Source organism: Muscardinus avellanarius (genome assembly GCF_963383645.1).
Source record: "Muscardinus avellanarius genome assembly, chromosome: 3".
In the NCBI taxonomy this organism is placed as follows: domain Eukaryota; kingdom Metazoa; phylum Chordata; class Mammalia; order Rodentia; family Gliridae; genus Muscardinus; species Muscardinus avellanarius.
Genome location: NC_137788.1, coordinates 17,125,988 through 17,144,126, shown reverse-complemented (window position 1 = coordinate 17,144,126; position 18,139 = coordinate 17,125,988). Strand labels below are relative to the sequence as shown.

Genomic DNA, 18,139 nt, shown 5'->3' with positions numbered 1-18,139 from the left:
AGGCTGATCTCAAACTTGTGATTCTTTGTCTCAGCCTCCAAAGTACTGGAATTACAGGCTTATGCCACCTGCCTTCTGTGTTTTGTCCTTTAGCCTGTTCAAAACTGAAAGAATAACTTTTAGAGGGAGGGTACAACACCAGTAAGACCATGCATATTGGAAATTATGCATGTCCTCGCTGGGGTCAAGCTCTCTTCATGGTGCTCAGGAGAAACTTGAGAAAGGAAATCTAAATGTTTTGCTTTGTTGGTACTGGAATTGAAGCCAGGGGTGATTTACCACTGAGCCACATCCCCAGCCCTCTTTATGTTTTTGTTTGTTTGTTTATAGTGCTGAGAATTGAACCCAGGGGCGTTTTACCTCTGAGCTAAACCCTCAGCCCTCTTTTTTTTTTTTCCTCACAAATAGGACTTTTTATTTGTCACTATTAAAAATCTGGACTTTTAGCCGGGCATGATGGTGCACGCTTGTAATCCCAGCATTTGGGAGGCTGAGACCTGAAGATCGCAGTTCGCAGACAGCCTCAGCTACTTAGTGAGGCCCTCTGCAACTCAATGAGACCCGGGTTCAAAATAAAGAATAAAAAATAGGGGTTGGGGGTATAGCTCAGAAGTAGAATGCCCCTGGGTTCCATCCCCAGTACCACACACACAATAAATAAATAAATAAATAAATAAATAAATAAATAAATAAATATCTGAGCCGGGCATGGTGGAGCGTTTCTAGGACTGCTACATTTCACCTTTCCCAGTTCAAACTTGGGCTGCTCAGCATTTGTACTTCTTGTGGAGACGTCACGAAGAAGATAAATGGAATGGGCTGGCGAGCCTTTTCTCTGTCCTTCCAATGCGATCTGGGATCGACTTATTGACTACTGATAAGTAAAATAAAAAATTAAATGCGAGTAAAATAAAAATAATGTGCGTACGGCGGAGTGTGAAAAACACGAGAGAGGTCCGGTACACGTGGCATGTAAAGTTTTAATGGCACGGCTCTCCCGGGGATCAGGGCGAGGCACCGTGGGGCCCGCGCGCCTGTCCGAAGCTTGAGGACGCGGGCTCTCCTTTTAAAGGCATGCATCTCGCGAGATGGGGGTTTACTCGCGGGAATGCCCAATTCTCGCGGGGGTTTCAGCCCCTCCCTTGCCCTGCAGAGGTCATGTGACACAAAGTCACATGAGTGCAGGACCCAACTTAACATTCTGGCCTTTTGATGGTAGGGATAATGGATGACGATTGGACCCTCTAGCTTCTTCCTGCTGTCAAGGGGCGTCGTCAGGGGCCCCAGGCCGGGAGGAGTCGGGAGTCCAGTCCCCCAGAAGGGGGTGCAGGTGGGTGCATAGCTGCAGTGCGAATTGGAGGTTACCCTGGACAGCTTAGTGATGTGCGCTTGAGGCTGAGCCGCCACCGCCAGCCGAAGGGCAGCTACCAGGGATAAAAAATTAAATGCGAGTAAAATAATAAGTGAGTACGGCGGAGTGTGAAAAACACGAGAGAGGTCCGGTACACGTGGCATGTAAAGTTTTAATGGCACGGCTCTCCCGGGGATCAGGGCGAGGCACCGTGGGGCCCGCGCGCCTGTCCGAAGCTTGAGGACGCGGGCTCTCCTTTTAAAGGCATGCATCTCGCGAGAGGAGGGTTTACTCGCGGGAACGCCCAATTCTCGCGGGGGTTTCAGCCCCTCCCTTGCCCTGCAGAGGTCATGTGACACAAAGTCACATGAGTGCAGGACCCAACTTAACATTCTGGCCTTTAGATGGTAGGGATAATGGATGACGATTGGACCCTCTAGCTTCTTCCTGCTGTCAAGGGGCGTCGTCAGGGGCCCCAGGCCGGGAGGAGTCGGGAGTTCAGTCCCCCAGAAGGGGGTGCAGGTGGGTGCATAGCTGCAGTGTGAATTGGAGGTTACCCTGGACAGCTTAGTGATGTGCGCTTGAGGAGGCTTGAACAGGCAAGGGCTATTAAAGAAAAAAACAAATCATGAGATTGAGCAGGCGACCAAAAAGGAGACTGGCTTACTCAGTACCTGGAGAGCTACCCTGAGCTGGCAAAGAGGATGGAGGTTGAGGGATCCAGGAGCCATCAGTCTTCAGCCAGGCTGAGTAGGGCCAGCGGCGGGGCCTGGTCTGGAAAGGTGCTCCCCCTGTGTTGAGGCACCTGGGGCTCACCCTTTTCCAAGGGCACTGTTCCAGTGGCCCTCCTGGCCACACGCCGAGCAGTCTGATTGGTAGGCGTGGCTTTGCCCCACTTGAGGCAGGCTCCTGGAGGTAGTTGTAGTTGCAGTCCTCCACACCTAGGTGGCGCTCCAGGGGGCTGAGCCGCCACCGCCAGCCAAAGGGCAGCTACCAGGGATCTGCTTTTTGGCAAAGTCGGAGTGTATGCTCCATTTCCGCCTGTTTCTCTCTGGAATTAAAACTTAGATGCTATGTTAAGGTTCTGTCAGCTGTGATGGACCTATACTCACAAAGAGCGCGTCCCGGGGCTGGTGTCCGGCAAGAATGGCAACGCAGACTCCCCACGGGCAGAGGGTGTCGCCCCAGCCCCGGCGTTTCCCACAGCACCTAGGGCGCGCCCATGCGGGCCGCCCAGCAAAATTGCAGTCTGGCGCGGGCCAAGATGGCGACTGTGACATCACCAGGCAGTGACTACGCGCCATCACAAAATGGCAGCTGGCGGGAAAATAAATGGAAGCTGATGGGGGAGAGCATTTGGAAGGATACCAGACCGCTTATAAAAGTTCCTAACTATTCCTGGGCCACCGCAACCTATTTCCCAACTCGTATCAAGGCAGACAGGCTCTCAGGGCATCTGCTAGTATAAAGGTTCGACTCCCCATAATTGGTTCGCGGGCGGAAACGAAGAACAGGAAATGGGCGTCCCCGATTTCCCTGCTCAATCGTTCGGAAACAGAGGTTAAGAGATAGGGAAGAACGTCTTCATTCCTTCTCAAAACCGGAGGATGACCTGGTCATCCGCAGCGTGGTCCCAGTGGACCGGGGGACAATGGGTCACCAAGCGCTTGGATTTTTAGGTCCCAGTGGACCGGAAGACCCAAGTCCGGAACCCGCTAACCAAGGGAAGGAGGCAGTTTACCGGAGTGAAGTGTTGCCAGCCAGCGCTGGCTGCGACAGAAGCGCTGAGAAGCTGCTGGGAGCGTGGTGGAGCTGGGGCGCGTGGATGCCGGTGGCTGGTGTGGACGGCACTGGCGGCTGGCGCAGGTGGGATCAGTGGGGGTGCGCAGGCGGCATGGCTTGCCGGGCCCGCGGCGTGGAGACAAAATGGCTTCCAGGCACGCGCCAGACGCTGAGGCTGGGCCCCAAGGAGCACCGCCAGTGAGCCTGGCTCGGGGCGGGTGGGGCAAACCGGCCAGAGGTCCCGGTGGTGACCGGAGAACCAAGCTGGAACGGTGCTTTAGGAGGTCCAAGCGGCAGGCAGAGGTCCTGGCCCGCGCAGGCGGTTGGCAGGCAGAGCAAGTGCCAAGCTGCCTGGCTCGGGCCGGAAAGATGGCTGCCGACTCCTAGGATTGGTTAGGAGTGGAAAGTGGGAGGGATTAAAGATTGTGAGGCCTCCAGTGAGGCCATGAGGTGGAGTGGGAGGGATTAAAGATTGTGAGGCCTCCAGTGAGGCCATGAGGTGGGAGGGGTTAAAGATGGCGAGGCCTCCAGTGAGGCCATGAGGTGGGAGGGGTTAAGGATGGCGAGGCCTCCAGTGAGGCCATGAGGTGGGAGGGGTTAAAGATGGCGAGGCCTCCAGTGAGGCCATGAGGTGGGAGGGGTTAAGGATGACGAGGCCTCCAGTGAGGCCATGAGGTGGGAGGGGTTAAGGATGACGAGGCCTCCAGTGAGGCCATGAGGTGGGAGGGGTTAAAGATGGTGGGGCTAAGATGGCGGCCCCCCAGTGATTCCACGTGTCCAAGATGGCGGGCCAAGCTGGCGACCCTTCCCCCAGTAATTCCATGTGGCTGCTTACCGGAATGGCCAGGCCCAGGCAGCAGGGGTGGGCAGGCACAGGGTGAAGGGCGCCAGGGCGCGAGTCCGAGTGGAGGAACCAGCTGGAGCGCGGGCTGGACTTGGCGGGCTGGGGGCTGTTTAGCAGAGTGGCGGCCACCTAGATGGAGGAGGCAGGCGGCCCCGGCAGGCGGGTCTAAGCAACGCCAGGCGCGGAGAAGACATAGGCGCGCGGTGTGGCGCAGTCCGCGGGCGGCGCGGTCCCATTCCAGCGGCGGGCAGCGTGGGCAGGCGGGAACGGCGGTTTTAGGAGGTCCAAGCGGCAGGCAGGAGCAGAGCAGGTGCCAGCATCACCCAAGGAGCCTGGCTCCGGGCGGGTGGAACTGGCAGCCTGGCGGCCGGCGGAGCCTGCACGCCCCGGCAGTGGTGGCTGTGGCCACAGTGGCAGTGGAAGATTGCCATCGGCGCTCCAGAAGAGAGCACGTGGGCAGGAAAAGATGGCCACTGGCTCTCAGCAGAGCGCAGGGCTGGAAAGATGGCCGCGAGCTCTCAGCAGAGCTCGGGGCTGGAAAGATGGCTGCGGACTCTCAGCAGAGCCTGGGGTGGGAAGAAGGCCGCCGGCTCTCAGCAGAGCGCGGGGCCGAAAAGATGGCCGTGAGCTCTCAGCAGAGCTCAGGGCTGGAAAGATGGCCGCGGACTCTCAGCAGAGTGCGGGGCCAGAAAGATGGCCGTGAGCTCTCAGCAGAGCTCGGGGCTGGAAAGATGGCTGCGGACTCTCAGCAGAGCCCGGGGCGGGAAGAAGGCCGCCGGCTCTCCCGGAGAGCACGGGGCTGGGAAAGAAGGCTTACGGTCCAGGCAGGCATGGGGCGGCAGCGGCGGCAGTGGTGGGAGCAACGCCTGCAAGCGGAGCGCTGGTGTGGGACCTCACAGTCGAGCTGCTGGCGGGTCGGAGAGTCCGGGGCTCAAAAAGAGAGTAAAAATAAAAAGAGAAAACAGAAAAAAAAAAAAAAGGAAAAAAATAGGAAGGGAACCAAGAGTTCTCCCGGTTCGGCACCAAATGATAAGTAAAATAAAAAATTAAATGCGAGTAAAATAAAAATAATGTGCGTACGGCGGAGTGTGAAAAACACGAGAGAGGTCCGGTACACGTGGCATGTAAAGTTTTAATGGCACGGCTCTCCCGGGGATCAGGGCGAGGCACCGTGGGGCCCGCGCGCCTGTCCGAAGCTTGAGGACGCGGGCTCTCCTTTTAAAGGCATGCATCTCGCGAGATGGGGGTTTACTCGCGGGAATGCCCAATTCTCGCGGGGGTTTCAGCCCCTCCCTTGCCCTGCAGAGGTCATGTGACACAAAGTCACATGAGTGCAGGACCCAACTTAACAACTACTTTTTTTTTTTTTTTTTTTTTGGTGGTACTGGGATTCATGGAAACCCTTTTACCTCTGGGCTACACTCCCAGACCTATTTTATATTTTATTTGGAAACAGGGTCTCTTAAGCCAGCGCGACTGGCTTCGAACCTGCGCGATCCTCCTGTCTCCGCCTCCCGAGCGCGGGGATTACCAGCGTGCGCCACCGCGCCCGGCTCCACTGACTACTTCTTTGCAGTCATTTGTCTGCACCTCGTGGGTCATGATTCCCATCATCTTCTTCCGGGTTTGGCGGACCCGTTGGTGCCGAGCTTAAGAGGTCTTTCGTATTTAATTGTTCCTTTTTTTTTTTTTTTAAGTAAAACCAACACAGAAGAGACGCAGCAAATACCCACTGGTAGTCTCAATATCGACACGAGCTTCAGTCAAGGTCTGTCATTTTCTGACCATGGGGCGCATCTTGCCCCACGTAAGATCCATACCATGGAAGTTAGTGGGGCAGTTTTTACCCTGAATGTCCTCAGTGATTAGCTGGAATTTCCTAAGCACGACTTCAGTCTGCAGAGCAGCAAGGCTCGCTTCAAACACATGAGCCTTGAGGCCACCGCATTCACTTTTAGCTCCTCAAGTCCTTGTGACGAGTGTTTTCCCAATATTTCTTATATTGAACATGGCTGGTGCTTTCACATCATACCAATCCCAGCGTTTGGGAGGCTGAGACAGGAGGATCGCGGTTCACGGACAGCCTCAGCTACTTAGTGAGGCCGTTTGCAACTCAGTGAGACTCTGTTCCAAAAAAATAAAGAATAAAAAATAAGGCTGGGGGTGCAGCCCAGAGATAGAATGCCCCTGGGTTCCAGCCTCAGTACTGAAAAAAAAAAAAAAATGGATCAACCACTTTCTCCTTGGCTCCCTTCTTGCCGCCTTTAGTAAGGCACCTGTTCTTGCCGACCGCCATGGTGCCGCTCAGAGACCCAAAACAAGCCCTCAGCCCTCTTTTATTTTTAAACAGGGTCTTACTAGGTTGATGAGAGCCTCACTACTTGCTGAACCTGTCCTTGAGCCTGCCATCCTCCTGTCTCAGCCTCCCAAGTACTGGGCTTACAAGTCTGTGCCACCACACCCAGTTTATGTTTTTCTTATATTATCTATTATTTATTTGTGATACTGGGGGTAGAATCCAAGGGCTTTTCTACCTCCGGGCTATACTCCCAGACTTATTTTATACTTTATTTGGAAACAGGGTCTCACTAAGTTGCTGAGAGCCTCACTAAGTAGCTGAGGCTGGTTAAGAACCTGCGCGATCCTCCTGTCTCAGCCTCCCAACCGCTGGGATTACAATTGTGCGCCACCATGCCCAGCTGTTTTTCTTATTTTTATTTATATATTTATTTATTTATTTATTTATTTATTTATTGCGGTACTGGGGATGAAACCCAGGGGTATTCTACCTTGGAGCGACACCCCCAGACCTATTTTTTAAAATTCTTTATTTGGAAACAGGGTCTCACTGAGTTGCAAGGGCCTCACTAAGTAGCTGAGGCTGGCCGCGAACCGCGATCCTCCTGTCTCAGCCTCCCATATTCGAGGATTACAAGCGAGCGCCACCACACCCGGCTGTTTTTCTTATTTTGAAACAGGGTTTCCCTAAGTTGCTGAGGCAGATCTCCAACCTGCGATCCTCCAGTCTCAGCCTCCCTAGTACTGGGATTATGGGTTTTTATGTTGCTTTTCTTTTGCGCCTCCACCCTGGCCTGCGGCTGCCGCCTACTACCCACCTGTGAGTGCTCCTCCCTGCCCCAGGCAGCCAACCTCTCCAAGGGCCCTGACCCACCTCTGTTCTTCCAGCCCTGAACCTGAGACAAGGCAGGTAGCTAGTCAATGTTTAAGCAATGACTCTGCTATGCCTATTTCTCTTTAGATAGCGAGCCACTTCAGAGCAGGAACCACATCTTTGCCCCTTCTGAGCCTTCTTCTGGAGCAGGGCATGAATGTTTATTGAAAGAAAGGCCACAGCCCTCCTGCAGCTCATCTGCCTCCTCCAGCTCATACACAGAAGCAGGAACACGGGGTCCCGGGCGCTGTGTCATGAGCCCCACAGGCCGCCCCGGTCAGCTCTTCTGCAGGTTCTCTTCTATTTTTACACCTGCATTGAAAAGCCGCTGATTTATGTGTGACTGCAGTCTCAGGTGAACAGCTCGGCCCAGTTTTCCAGGGACTTCCCGCAGCCCTAAAAGTCCTGTGTCCTAGGAACTCCTCGGTCTCAGGCAACCAGCAACACCCTTCTCCTCCCTGGGACTCTTGTTTTCTGTTTGTTTGTTATCTTCATCTGAGAGGATTAGATCTGCTCTCACCTCTGCATTTGAAATTTAGGATTTTTTCGGTGTGTGTACTAGGGATTGAATTCGGGGCCACTTTACCTCTGAGCTACACCCACCAGTTAATGATACTAGGGATGGAACCCAGGGGCATTCTACCTTCAAGCTATACCCCCAGCCCTATTTTTATTTATTTATTTATTTATTTATTTTTACAGTACTGGGGCTGGAATCTAGGGGCATTCTACCTCCTGCTACAACCCCAGCCCTATTTTTTTATCCTTTATTTTGAAACAGGGTCTCACTGAGTTGTAAGGGCCTCATTAAGTAGCTGAGGCTGTCTGAGAACCACAATCCTCCTGTATCAGCCTCCCAAATGCTGGGATTACAAGCGTGCACCACCATATCTGGCTGATTTTTTATTTTGAAACAGAGTCTTGCTAAGTTACTAAGAGTTTCACTAGGTTGAAGAGGCTGGCCTCGGACCCATGATCCTCCTGTTTTAGCCTCTCGAGTACTAGGATATCAGGCGCGCACCACCACCCAGATTCACGTCTACGAGGTTGGAGCCGGTCAGAGGGGAAGAGGAAAGTCAAAGAAGGGAGACTTGACTTTCTGAAAGACCTTTATTCTTTATGAAGGGCGTGGACTGCACTGCCAGCTGGGCCTTGGTGCTAGTTGTTCGCGATGGTCTAGAAAAAGGCCGCGGAGGGGGAGACAAGACAGTGTAGTTAGGAGCACAGGCAACTCCCAGCCCTGCCACTCATCAGCTGTGTGACCCTGGGAGGCTGACTGGACCTCTCCGAGTCTTAGTTTTCTCATCTTTGCAACAGGGGTAATAATAGTACTTACCTCATGAGGAGTGTGTGTGTGTGTGTGTGTGTGTGTGTGTGTGTGTGTGTGTGTGTGTTACTGGGGCACTCTACCTCTGAGCTACATCCCTAGCCCTATTTATTTATTTATTCTTGTAGTACTGGGGATGAAACCGAGGGGCATTGTACCTCCGAGAGATACCTCCAGCCCTATTTTTTTTTTTATTCTTTGTTTTGAAATAGGGTCTCACCAAGTTGCAAAGGGCTGCATTAAGTAGCTGAGGCTGGCCAAGAATTGCAGTCCTCCTGTCTCAGCGTCCCAAATGCTGGGATTCCAAGCGTGCACCACCACGCCTGGCTCTCATGAGGGATCTTGATTAAATTATTTTATTTTATTTTATTTTATTGTGGTACTGAGGATTGAACCCTGGGGCATTTTACCTCTGAACTACACTCTCAGCCCTTTTTGTGTACTCTATTAATTTACTTATTTATTTTTGTAAAACTGGGGATGGAACTCATGGGCATTCTACCTCTGAGCTACACTCCCAGCCCTATTTATTTATTTATTTATTTATTTATTTATTTATTTATTTGTGGTACTGGGGTTCCTGGAAGCCCTTTTACCTCCGGGCTACACTCCCAGACCTATTTTTATATTTTTATTTGGAAACAGGGTCTCTTAAGCCAGAGCAAGCGGCTGGCTTCGAACCTGCGCGATCCTCCTGTCTCCGCCTCCCAAGCGCGAGGATTACAAGCATGCGCCACCACACCCGGCTTATTTTTTTATTTTGAAACAAGATCTCACTAAGTTGCAGGGGCCCTCACCAGAAGCTGAGCCTGGCAATGAACCTGCAATCCTCCTATCTCTTTATTTTTATTTTGAAACAAGTCTTGCTAGGTTGATGATTCTCACTACTTTCAGAGGCTGTCCTCAAACCTGCCATCTTCCTGTCTCAGTCTCCCAAGTACTGGGATAATAGGTGTGGACCACCAGTTATTTTATTTTATTTTAGTGTAGTGCTAGGAATTGAAACCAGGGGCATTCTACCTGCGAGCTACACCCCCAGCCCTATTTCATGTTTACTTTAAAGAGGATCTCGCTCAGCGGATGCGAGTGTTGCTAAGTCGCTGAAGCTCTCCTCACATGCAATCCTCGTGCTTTGGCCTCCCAAGTACAGGGATTACAAGTGTGCACCACCACGCCTGGCTCATTTATTTTATTTTGTGATACTGGAGATTAAGCCAAGGGGCCTTCTACCACTGAGCTACTTCCCAGCCATTTGCTTATTTATTTATTTAGTTTATTAATTTTGGGTACTGGGGACTGAACTCAGAGGCATTCTACCTCCAAGCTACATCTCCAGCCCAATTTTATTTCTTCCTTTGAAACAAGGTCTCAGGAAGTTGATGAAAGTCTCACTGCTTGCTGAGGCTGTAATCCACTTGTCTTAGTCTCTCAAGTACTGGGATTACAAGGGTACACTACCACACCTGGCTTACTTTTATTTTTATTTATTTACTTTTTGCAGTACTGGGAATAGAACCCAGAGGCATTCTACCTCGGAGCTACACCCCCAGCTCTATATTTTTATCTTTATTTTGAAACGAGGTCTCACTAAGTTGCAGAGGGCTTCACTAAGTTGCTGAACCATCCTCTTCCTGTCTCAGCCTCCCAAATGCCGGGATTACAAGCCTGCTGCGCCACCACACCCAGCTTATTTTTATTTTTGAAAAAGAGATCTCACTAAGTTGCTGAGGCTGGCCTTGAACCTATGATCCTCCTATCTCGGCCTCCCAAGTGCTGGGGTTAAAGACATGCGCCACCATGCCTGGCAATTAAACTATTATTTAAGGTTCCCACCACAGAGCCCGGCACGAGTTTAAGTGGCCGATTGCAGATGCCATGGACGACACTGATCCCTCTGCCCTCCTGTTCCCACATACAGTCTGGGCTCTCACTGGGGCCCCAGCCTCCCCTTGCCCACCCCCATTATTATTGCCCACTTTCTCATCTGTCCCCCAGTAGCCCTCTGCCTGGCACATCTCTGTGTCCTCCATGACAGGAAAGGACCTGGCCAGAGGAGACACCCCACTCGTGGATGAGTTAAAGAGGTGCGGCCGTGGTTCAAAGCTCCACCCGGAACCCAGCATTCTCGGCCGCGCTCCAGCAGAGAACATCTCCCAAGCCCTCTGGAGCATCCTGCATGCTGGCTCAGGCTCCGGCTCCTCACCTCCTCAATCCAGTCGATGAAGGCTGAGACACGAGTGAACACCGTGGGCTTCTTTAGAGTGTTGCAGCCCAGGGCGGAAACGAAGCTGGTCACGCCATGGACCTCCCAGGAGCCATCCTCAGCTGGGCAGTTGAGGGGTCCTCCAGAGTCACCCTGGAGCAGCAGAGAGAGGGGCTGAGTCTGAGATTTGAGGACAGTGTGTGTGTGTGTGTGTGTGTGTGTGTGTGTGTGTGTGTGTGTTACTGGCAGTTGAACCTGAGGACATTCTACCCCTGAGCTCCATCCCCAGCCCTATTTTTAAATATTTTTAAATATTTAAACAGGGTAGCTGGGCGTGGTGGCGCACGCTTGTAATCCCCGCCCTTGGGAGGCTGAGACAGGAGGATCGTGCAGGTTTGAAGCCAGCCTCAGCTACTGAGTGAGGCTCTCAGCAACTTAGTGAGACCCTGTTTCCAAATAAAATATAAAAATAGGGCTGGGAGTATAGCCCGGAGGCAGAAAGCCTCTGGGTTCCACCCCCCAATGCCACTAAAATAAATAAATTAATTAATTAATTAATTTAAAAAACAGGGTCTCCCTAGGTTGATGAGAGTCTCACTATTTGCTGAGGCTGTCCTGGAACCTGCCATCCTCCTGTCTCAGCCTCCCAAGTACTGGGATTACAGGCATGAACCACCATGCCTGGCAGGTTTAAGGAATTGGTTCTAAACTCAAGGCTTTTGAGTTCTTCCATCACCTGACTTCCGGGCATCAGTTTGCTTGTTTGTGATGGGAGAAAGATAACATCTGTCATAACATTTCATGTGGATTAAACAAGCAGATAGAGGTCTTAACAAGACACCTGCAAGAGAGGGCACTGGAGGAATGGTGCTTCCCATTCTTGGCAACTATTGATAGTATTCATATCACCACACATTGAGAGTATTCTTTTTTTTCTTTTTTTGCGGGTCTGGGGATGGAATCCAGGGACATTCGACCTCTGAGCTACACCCCCTGCCCTATTGTTTTATTCTTTATTTTGAAACTGGGTCTCACCGAGTTGCAGAGGGCCTCACTAAGTAGCTGAGGCTGTCCGCAAACCACGATCCTCCGGTCTCAGCCTCCCGAATGCTGGGATAACAAGCCTGCGCGACAGTGCACGGCTTCTTTTTTTTTTTTTTTTTTTTTCTTTTGCTAGTACTGGGGATTGAGTCCAGGGTGCTCTACCACTAAGCTACACTCCGGCCCCTTTCTCTTTCTTTCTCTCTCTCTCTCTCTCTCTCTCTCCTTTCTTTCTTTCTTTCTTTCTTTTTGCAGTACTATTTTATTTTTTCTTTTGAAACAGGATCTCAGTTTCTGAGGCTGTCACTAGTTGCTAAAACTGGCCTTTACCCTGAGATCCTCCTATCTCAGCCTCCCAAGTACTGGGATTACAGATGTGCACCATCCCCCCTGGCCAAGAGTATTTTGAATGCTTACTTATAACTTCAGAACCACAGAATGCATGGGAGGTTCGGGACCCCTGTGCGGATGGGGAAGGGGCCTGGAGAGCGCTGGCTTATTCAAGTCACATCAGCTTGTGAGCTGGGACTGGAAGCCAGGGCTCCAGACTCCCAGGCCAGGCCCTGTCTCCACCAGCCTCTTCCACTTGCAGTCTGGCCTGGGAGCTAAAATAGGCAAGTGCAAAAGAAGCTCTTCCGTAGCCGGCAGTTGGCAGAGCGGGCTTAGAGCCCTGCACACCCCCTCCCCGTGGGATGGGCGAGGGCTGACTTACGTTGCACCCAGAGCTGCTGTCCCCGCCAGCGCACACCATGGTCCTCTTCACAGAGAAGCCCCACCAGTCCCACTGGGAGCAGTGAGCGTAGTCCACCACGGGCAGCAGTGCCTCCTGCAGCTTGTCTGGGAGGGGTCCATTGGCTGCAGGGATGGGGAGCACTGAGGGAGGGCCCTGGGGTGCAGGGTGAGGAGCCCCAGGGGGCATACCGGGTGCAAAGCTCTTCTAGCCTGAGGGGGGCTATATGATACATCCTGTATGCTTTGCGCACCTTTACAACCCAGCACCTGGCACAAGTGGACACCCCAAAATGGCCCCCTGGACGCATTTGCATGTGGGAGGATGGGGGCTACGGCTGGAGGGATTGGGGGGAAAGTGCAAGGACCAGTCCCGGTGTGACTGCCCCCCCCCCTGGCCTTCTGCCACGCCCTGTGGCTGCCTGGAGGGCCCCAGGCCCCACATACTGTAGAGCCGGCCCCAGCCGCTGATGTAGCAGGGTGTCTCGTTGGGCAGGATTTCCCCAGAGGGTGGGAGGGCGGCGAGCTGGACGGTGTCTCCCAGCTGGGCGCTGCGGGACAGCTTGATCAGGGCGATGTCATTCCTGGGGAACAAGGGAGGGTCACACGGAGATGGAAGGAGCTCTGGGGGCCCCACTGCTCCTCTGACCTCGAATCCATCCTTAAGGTCAAGCAGCCTTTGTATGGGTGTGGCGGGGCATGCTGCAGATCAAACTCAGGGGTTCCCACTGAGCTGCATCTTCGGCCCTTTTTATGTATGCATTTATTTTGAGACAGGGCCGCACTAAGCTGCCTGGGTTGGCCTCAAACTTTCAATCCTCCGGCCTCAGCCTTCCAAGTAGCTGGGATTGTGGGCACCACTGCACCCAGAAAGGCCAAGCAGCTAAGAGAAGCACGGTTGAAGAGTGGATTTTTACGGCTGGTGCCAGCAGGGTCCTAGGTCCTGCGGGTTCCAGCCGCTCCCTGGGCCCTGCTGTCCCCTCTGTAGGGGGACGTCTGGTGTCGATAGTCCTCAAGGCTCTGCTGGCTCCAACCCTCAGGCCCGAAGCCCCAGGACCCAGAGCCCACTCACCCACAGGCCACACAGTTGGGGTTCCATTTCGGGTGCACGAAGAGGTCTCCAGAGTTGATGGGAATCACCTGCTCGGGGCCCTCCTCCACACCCCGGTCATACTCTCCCAGCACCACCTGGTAGGTCAGGGAGCTCCTGTAGGTGGAGGTGGGGTTAGTCCTGGCCTGCAGCCACCCTCCCTTGACTCCTACTGCCCCGGGCTGCCACGAAAACTCACGAGATGCAATGGCCTGCAGTCAGAACCCAGTCAGGGGCGATGAGGCTGCCGCCACAGGTGTGGGAGAAGGCTCCGTTCTTCTCATACTGCAGGGAGACCTGGGTGCCAAGGGGAGGAGCCTGAGTGGGCTGGGCCCACAGTATGGGTTGCCAGCAATGGCTTCGAGGATTGTGCGTCGTGCCACACTAGAGGGCGCTGTTTACACTGAAAGAACAGGCACCTCTACCTGGGCACAGTCTACACACTGCTCCTAGCACTTTTCCACGGGGGTCACATTCTAATTGGCTAAAGCCTCCCCTTTGTGGGGAGCTTTTTGGGGACCCCTACACTTTCGGACTTGCAGTGGACCCCAAACCTTCTGCGTCTTGAGAGGCCCCCAAGAATACCTGTATTATCACCTCTCCCCATTCTTTTTTTTTTTTTTTTTTTTTTTGCGGTACTGAGGATGGAACCCAGGGGCATTTTACCTCCGAGCAACACCCCAAGCCCTATTTTTTATTCTTCATTTTGAAACAGGTTTTCATTGAGTTGCAAAGAGCCTGACTAAGAAGCTGAGGCTGGCCGCAAACCATGGTCCTCCAGTCTCAGCCTCCCAAATGCTGGGATTCCAAGCGTGCACCACCATGCCTGGCTTCCTCATTCTTCTGAACCTCAGATCTTTTGAAGGCCTCTTGGATCTGCTGAAGAACAACTCACCTGAGCCCTCCGCCTCTCTTCTTGTTACTTACGCATTCTGATTTTCTTTTTAATAGGCACTGGGGGTTGAACCCTGGGGCATTCAACCTCTGAGCTACACTCCCAGGCATATTTTATTTATGTTTTTTATTTTGAAACAGTCTCACTATGTTGCAGAGAGCCTCACTAAATTGCTGAGGCTGGCTACAAATAATCCTTCTGTCTAAACCTCCCAAGCGTTGGGATTACAGGTGTGCACCACCACATTCGGCTAAGCCCCGCGTCATTTTCTTGTTCTCAGAACTTCTGGCCCTGTTCTAGAACTCAAGAAACTAGAAATGAGTCACCCCTAAAATCTCCTCCCTCGCCGGGCGTGGTGGCACACGCTTGTAATCCCCGCGCTTGGGAGGCTGAGACAGGAGGATCGCGCAGATTCGAAGCCAGCCGCGCTGGCGTAAGAGACCCTGTTTCAAAAATATAAAATAGGTCTGGGAGTGTAGCCCAGAGGTAGAAGGGCTTCCAGGAACCCCAGTACCACCCCCCCAAAAAAAAATCTCCTCGCTGAACATACGGCCTGAGAGTCCGCTGTTAGTGTGCCAAGCCCGTAAACATTCATTCCTCTTTACGCATCTACTTGTCAGCTGCAAACCGCCCAGCAAGTGTTACAGATGGTCAAGGAAACCCCATGTGAAGCCAGTTGCCCGGGGTCGCCAGGCCTGTGGAAGCTGGGGCGGCCATGGGGAAGGAAACCAAGGTGGGAGACCGAGTGCCCTGTGACCAGAGCCGGGGTGCAGCTTGTGGCTGGGCGCAGCCGGCCTTGCTCTTACCTGCCAGGGCCAGGCATAGGCGACTGCGTCCTGACCGTTGACAACACGGCTGGAAGGCCTGTGGGGAGATGGGCCGGAGCCCGAGGCTGCAGGGGAGAGCAGAGGCGGCCGTCAGCCAGAGGGTCCCCCAAAGAAAGAGGAGGCCGGGCCCAGTCCCAGCTGTGCTGCAGACAGCTGTGTGACCCGTGCAAGCCCCTCTCCCTCTCTGGACCTCGGCGGCCACATGTGAAGTAGCCTTGGACCAGAGCCGGGCTTCCAGGTCCCAGCACAGCGGGGCCCGCTCAGTGGGGGGACTAAGCAGTGCCTGGGGCCCAGGGAGCCCCCAAGGGTGACAGCTGCTGTCACACAGAGTGGAGGGTTTCCGTCTTTTCCTTCTTTCTTTCTTTCTCACTTTTTTGGGGGGGTTACTGATGTAGGATAGAAGAAATAAGTAGGTAGAAAGGAGACAGGAAGGAAAAGTAAAATTAACTTTAACATAAGAACCTGGAGCTGAGGTGCCTTTGCCTCTAGTCCACAAACCAGTTCACTTTCCCAGGCCTGATTCTCCCAAATTCCTGGGAAACCTGTAGATCCTAGAGTTAACTCAAAGAAACTAAAATTGCCCTGTGCGTTGATAACAAGACAGATACGATATTGCAAGAAACCTGTAATTTAGGACAGTCCCGCTTATCTGTCAATCAGTAATGAAGACTCTAATCAGCCTGAGGACTCTAAGGCTGACCAGACCACAGACCACCAGGAACTGCCTCAGGACCACCGGACTGAGCTCATCCTCACACACCTCCTCTAGCCCACCCCTCACCAAAGTCCCCTGGACTCCAAGATGCCTTCCTCATCTTGAGGGGGCCTGCATTCTCTCCTGAATGTGTATTTCCTCCCCTTTCCCCAAATAAACCTCTGTCCATGTCTCTGACTGCGCGTGCTGAAATTCTTTCCCGTCACATTAGCCTAGGACCCTGCAGATCCTGAGTTCCTGAGCTGAGGACTCACCCCGACAGTACTGGGGGTTGAACCCAGCAGCATTAGACCTCCAAGCTATACCGCCAGTCCTTTTACTTTTAATTTTCAAACAGGGTCTTGCTAAGTTGCTGTGGGTCTGGCAACATTGCCCAGGCTGGACTCAAACTTATGATTCTCCTGCCCCGGGCTCCCTAGTAGCCGGGATCACAGGTGTGCGCCACCGACCGGGCTCAGAGCAGGAGCCCTGCAGTGAGGCTGCCTGGGCTGCTGCTTCTCAGATGAGCTACTCTGCTTCCTGAGTGTCGGTTTCCTGGTCTGTAAAATGGAGATGATAATAGATCTGATCACATGGGCTGTGATGAGAAGATCCCAAAGCCATCTAAGAAAAAAACCTTAGCCGGGCGTGGTGGCGCACGCTTGTAATCCCCGCGCTTGGGAGGCGGAGACAGGAGGATCGCGCAGGTTCGAAGCCAGCCTCGCATGCTGGCTTAGGAGACCCTGTTTCTAAATAAAAAACATATAAAATAGGTCTGGGAATGTAGCCCGAAGGTAGAAAGGCTTCCAGGAACCCCAGTACCACAAAAAAAAAAAAAAAAAAAAAAACCCTTAGCGTTCTTTTTTTTTTTTTTTTTGGTGGTGGTACTGGGGGTGGAACCCAGAGGCTTTCTACCTCCGGGCTATATTCCCAGACCTATTTTATATTTTATTTGGAAACAGGGTCTCACTAGGTTGCTGAGAGCCTCACTAAGTAGCTGAGGCTGGCTTCGAACCTGTGCTATTCTCCTGTTTCAGCATTCTCTTAACTCCGATACTGTGTTGATGGGCGGCATCAAGGGCTCCCTCTCGCCACAGCCTTTTGGCTGCTCCCAGCCTCTCCTGCCTCTTCCCTCTTCTCCCGCTCTAGTACCAAGCTGAAGGCCCCTCTAGTCATGCCCCAGGGACCCGCTGAGACTCCCTCCCATCGAACTAAGTATTGGTTCGTGGGACCCAGGGTGGGTGGCAGAGCCCAAGGGCTCCTAGGCCCGTACAGTGGGGAACACAGACACAGGCCGGGGTCTTACCAAGGGCCACAACCAGGAGGGAGCTCAGCAGCCGGAGCATGGTGAGTGTGAAGTGGTAGGAAGGACTGGCAGCGCCTGAGGCTTTTAATACTGTGAGGACAGGAGGTGGGGAGGGGGCAGCATGCCCCAGAACAGGTGCTTGGGTTCCAGGACTCCCGTGGTCCAAGGCCACAGCAGATGGAAGAGTGCCCATCAATAGAAAGACCTGGAGTGCCTGCCAATGGGACCTCACAGGTGACACTGAACAGCCAACTGATAACAGAGGACTGGAGAAAATGGTGTAAGTCAAGCTGGCTGTGGTGACGCACACTTGTAATCCCAGTGCTTGGGAGGTTGAGAGAGGAGGATTGCAGGTTCCAGGGCAGCCTCAGCAACTAGTGAGGCTCTCAACAACCTACTGAGACCCTGTTTCAAAACAAAATATTTTAAAAAGATGGTGATGTAGCTCAGAGGAAGAATGCCTCTAGGTTCAATTCCTCGTACCAAAGAAATGGGGGGGGGGTTATGTCAGGAAAATCCAGGCTCCTACAGGAAAGAGCTGGTCAGACTTGGCTGGTCAGATCTGGGCTCAGCCATGTCCAGGCTCCAAGCCTTGCACAGTGCTCTAACCTCTCTGAGTCTCAGGTTTCTGAATTCTAATATGAGATTAATATTATAGCATCCAGCTCAATTAAAATAATTTTGTTGGGCTGGACGTGGTGGCTCACGCTTGTAATTCCAGCATTTGGGAGGCTGAGACCAGACGATCAGGGCTCGAGGACAGCCTCAGCTACTTAGCAAGCCTCTTGCAACTCAGTGAGACCCTGTTTCAAAAAATAAAAGACTAAAAACATAGGGTTGGAAATGTCACTTGGGGGTAGAATGCCCCTGGGTTCCAT

At 52.9% G+C, this 18,139-nt stretch overlaps 1 protein-coding gene across 1 annotated transcript in view; it reads right to left on the bottom strand.

Moving 5' to 3' along the window:
- Nucleotides 1-17,301, bottom strand: part of LOC308259999 (chymotrypsin-like elastase family member 3B) — a gene marked incomplete at both ends in the record, with an annotated part of 31,146 nt that extends 13,845 nt beyond the window's left edge. The window contains 8 exons of the mRNA XM_080691340.1: nt 5,798-5,873; nt 10,680-10,832; nt 12,433-12,575; nt 12,897-13,033; nt 13,522-13,656; nt 13,739-13,836; nt 15,241-15,326; nt 17,262-17,301. Of these exons, the coding sequence (XP_080547466.1) occupies nt 5,798-5,873; nt 10,680-10,832; nt 12,433-12,575; nt 12,897-13,033; nt 13,522-13,656; nt 13,739-13,836; nt 15,241-15,326; nt 17,262-17,301 (868 nt within the window). The remainder of the gene's footprint in view (nt 1-5,797; nt 5,874-10,679; nt 10,833-12,432; nt 12,576-12,896; nt 13,034-13,521; nt 13,657-13,738; nt 13,837-15,240; nt 15,327-17,261) is intronic.
- Nucleotides 17,302-18,139: the final 838 nt, after the last annotated feature.